The sequence below is a fragment of the Anopheles aquasalis genome, chromosome 2 (assembly GCF_943734665.1).
Source record: "Anopheles aquasalis chromosome 2, idAnoAquaMG_Q_19, whole genome shotgun sequence".
Lineage (NCBI taxonomy): Eukaryota > Metazoa > Arthropoda > Insecta > Diptera > Culicidae > Anopheles > Anopheles aquasalis.
This window is the reverse complement of record NC_064877.1, coordinates 52,870,647-52,880,646: the sequence shown is the minus strand read 5'-3', so window position 1 is coordinate 52,880,646 and position 10,000 is coordinate 52,870,647. Positions and strand designations below refer to the sequence as shown.

Below are 10,000 nucleotides of genomic sequence, written 5' to 3'. Positions count from 1 at the left end.
GGAACAGCAAGGATATAGGTTATGACAATAAAGTACTTTTTGTGTTCTTTTATACTAAACTAAATGCTCGCTGCGCAAAGTTTGCTTAGGTGCAAAACATTCTTAAAACTGATTAGATCGCAGGGTGCCATTTGTCTTATCATTATGCCACGAGGTTTTTCCTATCAGATGATTCCCGTTATCGATAGCTGTGGGTTGGCCGTAATCCATACATTCTACATTCCCACCCACGAAAACAACCCACCGGCTGCAAGTGCGTCGTCACCTACCTCGTAAATGGTAGGCTAAACCTATAAATAACATTTGAAGTACAATTTTGCAGCGACCAGGGCGTTAGTATTCAGACTTGAATCATTTATTGTATATTGTGTTTACGGGAGTTAATTTCAATTTATATCTTTTTTACATTTACAATCCATAAAAAAGATTCATAGCTATGAAATTCAATGAAAACTGGCACACGTTGCCGTGAAAATCAATCTTTTTTCATCAAAAACGTTTATGCGTTTTCATCGCAGGCGAAGCCCCTTTCAAAAATAACATAGAAACGCATGCGTTTGCGTAGCCGTTGCAGTGCTCAAGTTTCCATTCAACGGTTGGCCTCACCCTCGGTGCGATTTCTCTGGACGGGGAGTGGCTACCTGGGATCAGTTGTTTTTATTCAGTAGCTCTCGGTGTAGCTCGCGTTCCTTTGAATCAATTTGCGGACGGAATTCTGAATCGATTTGTGATAAAGGTATTACGACGTGTGTTTCCCTATTTACAATTCCATTCCATGAAACGGTTTCTGTGGTGCTTGTGTGCTATCTAGGATTAATCGTTATATTTTCCGCAGCAGGCTGTTGAAGATTTATCTTGAATTTTACCCTTCCCTGCACAGGAGATGACTCAGTGAAACCGCCGAACAAAGCATTACAGTCATTACCAGTTGATAATGATATCCGTGGCGACGACTAGGCTACTTTTAAGATTTCAGAGCACAATAGACGCACAAGGCAATTCGCGGTTACCTAACAACCTCAATCCCCGATCTTGCTGATCGAGAGCAATTTTAAAGTGAATCGTTCCTACGATCACTCGTCTGGGTGTGTTGATGTTGTATTTAGTTTAAATGTTGATCAAGAGTAGAGCGTCCGAATCTCGCCTTGGAGTCGACGAATATTGGGTTTGTGAATTAACTGAAAGTCGAACGCTTTCGAGGTCATCAGACAACAAGTTACGATGGATCGGTTGCATCACACCGGTTGAGCCACCACCAGCTCACGGCAGCTCCATCGACGCGTTTCGCTTTTACTCGTAGTTTCGGCTGTGCCTGCAAAAAGGTTATCTATCCGGTTGTTGGCTACCCAAGGGGTGCAACAGAGGGGCTTCTTTGTGGGAGACAAAATGATCATGTAACAATCGTGCGTTAGCACTGCTAGCAATTACTAACGCCTTGCATGATCGTAGCAACCGGGAATGTGTTCCGATTGTCATGCTCTTTCGTGACCTATCCCACAGAATGCACCCTGGTGCAAAGGCATGTTATCGGAACGTTTGCTGCGCGCTATCAATCTCTTTTATGCGTTGTCTTACTAACAACCCACTTTTCATTATGGTAGTCTGCAATGATAACCGAATGGCGTTAGTGGTAAATGACCTCTGCACAGCATCAAGGACTGTGCATTACTCACAGAGTAAACTAAACTGAACCGGCGCTATCGCAGGAGATAACGATTCTAAACAAATGCGTCGCTTGTGCTTCATTCGCCTATATGCTACCGTAAAAGAACGAACGATCGTTATTCTGTATTCTGGCTGCTGGCTTCCAGTAATTCAATTAGGACTTTCTATACGCTTAACGAACCACTTTATTCAATAAATGACTGGTGGTCTTAAAAGTAGTATGAATTTAATGCAAGTTTTTTATGTTCTTATTCCCTCAGCATGAACGGGCATTGTCACTGATAGGGATTCATCTGAATATAGCGCTCCAACCAACACCAACATATAAAGCTGCAAGGATCCAGAAACGATAAAAATGTGTTCATCATGCTCGGACCTGCAGAAAAAGATTATATCCCTAGGGTGCTCAGCCTTCCTGATCCTGGTCGCAATCACTTTGGGCGTTCTTTGCCCTTCCATGTCGGAGAAGGTGTTGCATGATGTATGTTAAAGTGAAACACTTAGCCTCTCCTGTGAAATACGGGGAAACGTCTCAAACTGAATGCCGAATGTAACGTGTTTCTTTTGCAGAAATTGATTGTTAAAAATGGTTCTACTAACTTCAACAACTGGATAAAAACGCCCATTCCGATGTACCTCGATATTTACTTTTTCAACTGGACCAACGCGGACCAACTGGCCGAGTATCCGAAGGTGAAGCCGAACTTTGTCGAACTTGGTCCATACACTTTCAGCGAGGTACACGAACGAGTGGGACTCGTGTGGAATGCTAACAACACCGTAACATACAAACAACGCCGGACATGGCATTTTGTGCCCGAACTTTCGCAAGGATCGCTGGACGATTTGGTAACGAATTTGAATGTGATTTCACTGGTAAGTTTAACGGGGTTTCTTTAAATCTATGTTGTATATGAAAGCTTTTTCCTTTTTTATTTCCACATTTCACGATAAATGCAGAATGCTGCTTATTTTTTGCGCGACAGCAATTTTGCGATGAAAAAGGTACTCGATGTTGTGCTACAACTGGACGGCTCGCTGGTATGGAAGAACAAGTCCGTCAGAGAGCTGCTTTTCGATGGTGTCGATGATCCGTTGCTGAATTTGATCAAGTCAATCAACAACACCAACATAAACATTCCGTTCGACAAGTTCGGCTGGTTCTATGGACGTAATTTGAGTGAGACCTACGATGGATCATTCACGATGCACACCGGTGTGGACGCGCTCGACAGCGTCGGTGTCCTCACACAATGGAACGGAGCATCCCGAACCGGAATGTATCGTGGCCGGTGTGGAGAAGTCTCTGGTACTTCTGGCGAACTATGGCCCCCGAACGTTGAGACGCCGTCCAATATATCGCTGTTCCCGCCGGACATTTGTCGTACGATAACGCTGCAGCAAAGCGAGAAAATATCGCTGTATAACGTGCAAGGTGTGAAGTATGTCGGAGACGATCGCGTGTTTGATAACGGTATCAAGTATCCTGCGGCTGCCTGCTGGTGCAATGCGGACGCGCAGCACTGTCCCGATGTAAAACCGGGCGTATTCAATGCATCGGCCTGCAAATTTGGTTCTCCGACGTTTGTGTCTTTCCCTCACTTCTACCTGGCAGACGAAAGCTTCACCGCTGCCGTGACGGGTATGCAACCCAACCGGACGCTACACGAGTTCTACATGGCCATCGAGCCCAAAACGGGCATTCCGTTGGACGTTCGTGCACAGCTGCAAATCAACGAGCATCTGCAGCCGATTGAAGGCTTTAAGTAATTTACATTCAAACAGTACACTCAGTACCACATGTAATCTTACAAAATGTTTTGCACAAACGAACAGGTTTTACAAAAATGTTCCCGATCTAATGGTGCCCATGATATGGTTCCGGCAGCGTGCAACACTGACTCAAGAATTAGCGGAACAGGCAAAGGTAATCTAACGTTGCGCTCTCGGTACAAGAGCCATCCCTAATTGAATCTCTTTTTATCTGTTCTGTAGTTGGCACTGGCGCTACCGTCACTGGGAATTTATGTGGCCTTTTTCTTCGGTTCGGTTGGCTTGATCATCGGTATCGCGTTCCTAATCGTGTACAGCAAAGCTCGGTCGGCTGCTACGGAAACTGTTCCTTACGAAGAGTTGCATAGCTAGAAAAGCGAAGCTCGGAAGTGTCTGCTCTGTGTGCTCCCACGTTAGGTGTACAAAATGGGTTGTACCGAGTGCCTTTTCTGTGATAAGAGCAGAGGGCATTATGATTTATGAAGCACATTCCTTTTTTTTATATTTTTTTACAATCAACCGCTTTCTTTCCTTTTACCAGCATCATACTCATACTTCCGGTGTACCGAACAACCATTCTGCTGTCGCCTGATGTATGTTGTTCTGCAACAAATTTGTGCCAAAACGACATGTTTGACCTTTTTAGGGTAGGATCCAATTAAACGATGAATAGCTAGAGAATGAAGGCAAAGGGTTTATAAATTTAGTTCAAGATGCGTTAAGAGTTTATGCTGAAAAATTTAAAAGTTACGATTTACGAGTGCAGACTGACCTATTCTAACTAGCGAACCAAAAATACCTATGCGCTATCAGTCAATCAAGAGGGAACTGGTGGGCTTTACCAACATATCCAAAGAGATTTTTTAATTTGGTATATGATTCTACTGTTATCATGACTATTTAGGTAGGAAAAGTGTAATAAATAAATACATACACAAAAATATTCACGAGTATTTGTTTCCTTCCGGTTCCGGGTGATCGATCGATATTTCCCAAGTCTAGGTGCGAATATCTGTATCGTACCATAGGCTAGCAAAATTCATCGGTATTAAAAAGGTTATAGCGATGCTCTTCCGCAACAGAGGCTTAGTCACAAGCTTTCGGACAAGATCTAACAACAACGATCGTCGAATATGCGATAAGAAGACGTCGTTGGTATAATTCTTTTTCAAGAAATGCATACATTCCAATCAACAATCTTAAGCAGGATAGCAAAAATGGCTGCAATAACGTCACGGCAAACAGTCAATCGCTGTAAAGCCTTCCATTAAAGTTCATGGTCAACCAGGACTTTACACATTACCTGCGTCGTCTTTGAAGCACACCTAACGGTGCATAACGCGACAGGATCGTCACAATCCCCAACGGAGGAAAGGAAACCGTACTTTTTACTACTAGAACGCCACCACCGAAGACATCTTGGAGTCAGTCTGCTGGAACAAAGGAATAGATGCAGCAAAAACAAACAAAATCCAATCTAAAGACTGTGTCGCGCGTCAATGTCGCCCGCCAGCAGTCACCTTGCGGTCACGTTTTTCCACCAAACGTTATGTGGTCGTCGAATATGATGCTCACTAGCCGGAAATCGATACGTTCGCATTACCTTAATTGAATAGGGGCCATCCATCGGTTTGAGTTTATCGAACACTGGGCCCACAAGGACATTTATTTGAAAATATTAAAACACCGATCATAAATTGGGTAATATACTCGTGCATCGTCCTCTACCATCGTCTCCTCCCGGCTCGTCACTGCTGCGCTGGAAAAACCGAAACATCAGGCGCCCCCATTGACTTATGACGCGCACGATCCCGATACTACTCATTGCAGAAAATTGAATGCATGCGTCTGCTGTTCGATTATTAATTTTAGGTAAATTCTGTTGAAGATGCAAGTAGGCAGTTGATATTTTAGTAAAACTTAGTTGCCATTGAACCCTGATTGCATGGTAACGGGATCCACTATAAAAAGGGATACCGTGGCTGAGAGTTGGTTCCTAATAAACGTTCACGTTTCAACAAATTTGTTTTTTTGGCGAAAATTAAAATCAAAAGAAAATGTTTCAAAAATTACATGAGCATCGATCGGTTCCCAATATTCCCCTACACTGTTCCTATTGCTTCAGAATTCCCTTTTGCGTCTTAGGTTTCCAGTGGCCCAAATGTTTGTTTGGTTCGTTTTGCCAAAAACGTGCTCAGAGCTATGGTTGGGAGTGAATTGAATGAAGCACGTGCGAGACACTCGCAATCGGTGATGCCACGCGTGTAAGCTGCACATTCCCTTCGCTCGTATCGGAGCGAACATTTGGGAAAGGGAGGGTGGTAGTAACACCAACCACAACCTCTGAGCTTCTGTTGTCGCTTTTCGACACTGCTCTTCCTTGCCAGGAACAAGGGCAATAAGGTTGATGAATGTTATAAAACAATATTTCCTTGTACTGTAGGTGTAGGAAGACGGAAAGGACGACTAGGAATCTGAGGCAAGGAAGAGAAAACACGTTGTCCAGCCAATCGAAGGCCCGGCCTAACGTATCGACCGGCCACTGCCAGAGGTATTCTAGGACCGCGCGTAATTGGATCAGCGGGACTTGGGTGACGTGCAGGTCCCCGGAATGTGCGGACGATAGAGGACGAGAGCGTATAAATGCAGCCAAACCTTACGCCGTCTAATTCAGTTTGCGTTCAACAACAGGAACGACGGTTGTCATCCATCTGTGCTGGTGGCGTAACGAATCTTTTAAATTTCCTGAACTACTTTAACTAATCGAACAGCGAAAATATCACGAATATATCGACGTTACACAACCAGCGAACCATCGATACCTCACTCCGCGAACGAACTCCAATTCATACGTTTCCAGTGTCCTGTGGCTTGTGCTAAATCCAAACTTATAGTGCTTTTGAGTGTTTCCCGGGCAATTCGGGCATTTCCATCTAATACACGTTCAGTGAGTGGGATCTGAGTGCCAGCAAAATGGTGTACAACTTCAAAGTCTTCAAGAAGTGCGCCCCGAATGGCAAGGTCACGCTGTATATGGGCAAGCGTGACTTTGTCGATCACGTTTCCGGTGTCGAACCGATCGGTGTGTATACCAGGAACCCCTGGAAACCAGTGCGATAACCAAGCGAAGGAATCTGGTCGTTGCAGAGAACCTAGAGCGAGGATTGGGAATTGGGAAAATTTTTGGTTGCAAACTCATCTCAATGCTTCATTTTCTCCCCTAGATGGTATCATCGTACTGGACGATGAGTACATCCGGGACAATCGCAAGATCTACGGACAGGTGGTTTGCAGCTTCCGTTATGGGCGCGAGGAGGACGAGGTGATGGGATTAAACTTCCAAAAGGAGCTATTCCTAGCGTCGGAACAGATCTATCCACGTCCGGAAAAGTCGGATAAGGAGCAGACCAAGCTGCAGGAACGTTTGCTGAAGAAGCTCGGCCCAAATGCCGTACCCTTCACGTTCAACATCTCGACCAATGCTCCGTCGTCGGTCACGCTGCAGCAGGGTGAGGATGATAATGGCGAACCGTGTGGTGTGTCGTACTACGTCAAGATCTTTGCCGGGGACTCGGAAACCGATCGTACGCATCGTCGCAGCACCGTCACGCTCGGTATCCGTAAGATCCAGTTCGCTCCGACCAAGCAGGGTCAGCAACCGTGCACCGTGGTTCGCAAGGATTTCATGCTTAGCCCCGGAGAGCTGGAGCTAGAGGTGACCCTTGACAAGCAGCTGTACCTGCATGGTGAACGAATAGGCGTCAACATCTGCATCCGTAACAATTCCAACAAAATGGTTAAGAAGATCAAGGCGATGGTGCAGCAGGGCGTCGACGTGGTGCTGTTCCAGAATGGCAGCTACCGTAACACGGTGGCTTCGCTCGAAACCAGCGAAGGATGCCCCATTCAGCCCGGTTCCAGTCTGCAGAAGGTGATGTACCTAACGCCGCTACTGTCCTCCAACAAGCAGCGCCGTGGCGTTGCCCTCGATGGCCAAATCAAGCGCCAGGAACAGTGTCTGGCATCGACTACTCTGTAAGTGTTTGGTACGTGGCACGATGGCCGAATGGCACGTGACTAATATCCCGATGTTTGCTGTCCCGGCACAACAGACTAGCTCAACCGGATCAACGCGATGCCTTCGGAATCATTGTTTCGTATGCCGTGAAAGTTAAGCTTTTCCTTGGTGCCCTAGGCGGAGAGCTGTCGGCTGAGTTGCCATTCGTGCTGATGCACCCGAAGGTAAGCCAATGCTGCCCCCACCCTCCCATTGCGGTGCAGTAGATGAAGTTCCTGTTTTTGATTCATTCTTTTCTTCTGTAGCCAGGCACCAAGGCCAAGGTGATCCATGCCGACAGCCAGGCTGACGTTGAAACATTCCGACAGGACACCGTCGATCAGCAGGCGTCGGTGGATTTCGATTAAACACCGGCCGACTCGATGGACGCCCGCCTGCTGCGATGACAATGATAGAGACATTTAGACATTTTACACATAACTTCCTAAGAACGCAAACGACCAACGAACGAGTGATCTTGCTAACCTGCGTCCCATCAGGCTTTTAATCAGCAGTCTTGTCCAACGAGATTCAATGGTGACGCAGAATGGCACGATACGATATTATCAAACCGAACAAGAGTGAGATTCCCCAAGACCCGGTGCGAAGCGAAGGAACCGGCGGCAGCAGCAACAGCAGCAGCAGTGAATGCTTGCGGAACTCCCCCAATGCACCAATGCAATGTATGGATTTTCCTCATCGGCGATCACTGTTTTACTGCGTACGAATCCGATTGGCATTTTTTTCTTCATTTTGCTACGCGAGTCTCCGCGGATTGCGGAACTGCGGCTCTGGATGTTGGTGCAGCAGATTGCATTCGTATGCTGCAAACTGAAAAGTAAATTTTGTACACACCGAACAACAAAAAACTCTCTTTGAATAAAAACATGATTTAAGAACATTGGCTAAATTCAACGCCTCACTTGCACTTCTTTCCCGCGACCAGTTTATAATGTAGTAGTAGCTACCTTTCAAATGATCAACAACTAGGATCCGGATGAATGCTTTTGAAGCCAGCTTCTGCTCCTGGAACTAGCTCCTTTCCCTCGACCGATTGGAAGTTCTGTAAGTGATTAATCAAAGTAAACCATCCATTCCGCGATGGTTTATGGGGGGGGGGGGGGGGGGGATGGGAGTGAAATGGGCTTTCTCGTTCTATTCATTTTTAAAATCGAACAAAAAACAATTTCCATCGCTCCCAGGTATGGTATGAAAAACAAATAAAAGCAATAAACATTTGTATCGTTACGAGTATTTTTTTTTCTAGATTCATGGATCTTACCTTTATTGCAATGACTTAGTTTGTCCTGGATGGACAATAAAACCATTTCCCGCGCCTACTACTTGTCTTTTTTTTGTTCTGCTTTCCATTCCCGCTACCTTGCTTTTCCAATATCCTCAGCCTGCTTCGATTTTTCTTGTGCTTATCGGCCCTCGGTGTCTTTCGCAGATCATTTTGCAACGCAACGCTACCAGATACCAACGTTCGCGTATCAGCGTTGAATGAGTCCTGATGGCCTCATTCTGGCCTTTCCAAAACCAGTCGTTCGGTCAGTTTTTTTTACCTTTGCTATGCCTAGCACATTCTTGCACAATTCTCTGTCGGTTTCATTATTCGTCTGCTAGCAGCTTTGCAGCGGCTCTCGGCGAGTGCCACGAAGACTGTTTTTATTCCTGCATTATTTTATTTCATTTTATATAATATTCTATATTAATTGTATATTTTGGTATTAGGATGATTCATTACTGTATGCACCGTTCGACCGCGGGTACTCTTTCGTTAGCTTTGCGTTTCAATTTCAAACATTTTCCATTTTCACAGAATGCCCCAGATGGACTGTTGTCCAGGTCTGTTAAACACTTATTCTGTCCCCCTAGTCCCTCCTGGCCCACTAGTCATGGTGACCTGGTGAATGGCGGTGGCCGACACGGCATAAAATAATGTTGCCTTAACTGGTACATGGATGTAAAGTAGCAAAGAATATTTGTATATATACTTGTGTGTTACGGTTGATGAGTGAAAGCGACGGACAGGACGAATAAGTAAACTTTCTGATTGATGAAAGTTTCCTTTCTTTCCCCACTTCACCCCTTAAGTAGCGCATCGTTCGTGAGCTACTGAACATTTAGTGTTTTTTTTTTACAACTCATGATCATTCTGCGGCAACACCCACGGACGACGCACGAAAGGAATCGATTTCTTATTTAGCCATTGTGTTTTCTGTTCGATCAGCAAGAGATGGCATGCAGCACAAAACAAATATCGCATTTTAGTACACGGTTGTGAAGCGCCCGATTTTTATCACGTACTTTTCGTTATACAGTGATTTTGTGTATTTTATGGAGTAGTCCCACGGATATGGTTGCACGCTTTAAAGATGCTTCCAGCAGACGAGCATCCATTATACCACAACACATAGTTGCTTGCGTACCAGCAGCACTCGACATCATTCGAAGGCAAATTGAGAAATTCGTTACTTTCAGTGCTTCCGTCATCGAAACTCC

General features: G+C 45.3%; 2 protein-coding genes across 2 annotated transcripts in view; both read left to right on the top strand.

Annotated features, from left to right (window-relative positions):
• LOC126575519 (uncharacterized) overlaps nt 1–4,381 on the top strand; it is a 6,411-nt gene extending 2,030 nt beyond the window's left edge. Inside the window, exons 5-9 of the mRNA XM_050236247.1 lie at nt 1,996–2,146; nt 2,236–2,541; nt 2,626–3,431; nt 3,502–3,592; nt 3,661–4,381. Coding sequence (XP_050092204.1) covers nt 1,996–2,146; nt 2,236–2,541; nt 2,626–3,431; nt 3,502–3,592; nt 3,661–3,810 — 1,504 coding nt within the window. The 3' untranslated portion in view covers nt 3,811–4,381. The remainder of the gene's footprint in view (nt 1–1,995; nt 2,147–2,235; nt 2,542–2,625; nt 3,432–3,501; nt 3,593–3,660) is intronic.
• A 1,730-nt stretch (nt 4,382–6,111) lies between these two features.
• Nucleotides 6,112–8,405, top strand: LOC126572800 (arrestin homolog). Its single transcript, XM_050232441.1, has 4 exons — nt 6,112–6,520; nt 6,663–7,473; nt 7,551–7,680; nt 7,762–8,405. Exons 1-4 carry the CDS (start codon nt 6,412–6,414, stop codon nt 7,861–7,863), a joined length of 1,152 nt encoding a protein of 383 aa, XP_050088398.1. The 5' UTR covers nt 6,112–6,411; the 3' UTR covers nt 7,864–8,405.
• The last annotated feature ends 1,595 nt before the right edge of the window (nt 8,406–10,000 follow it).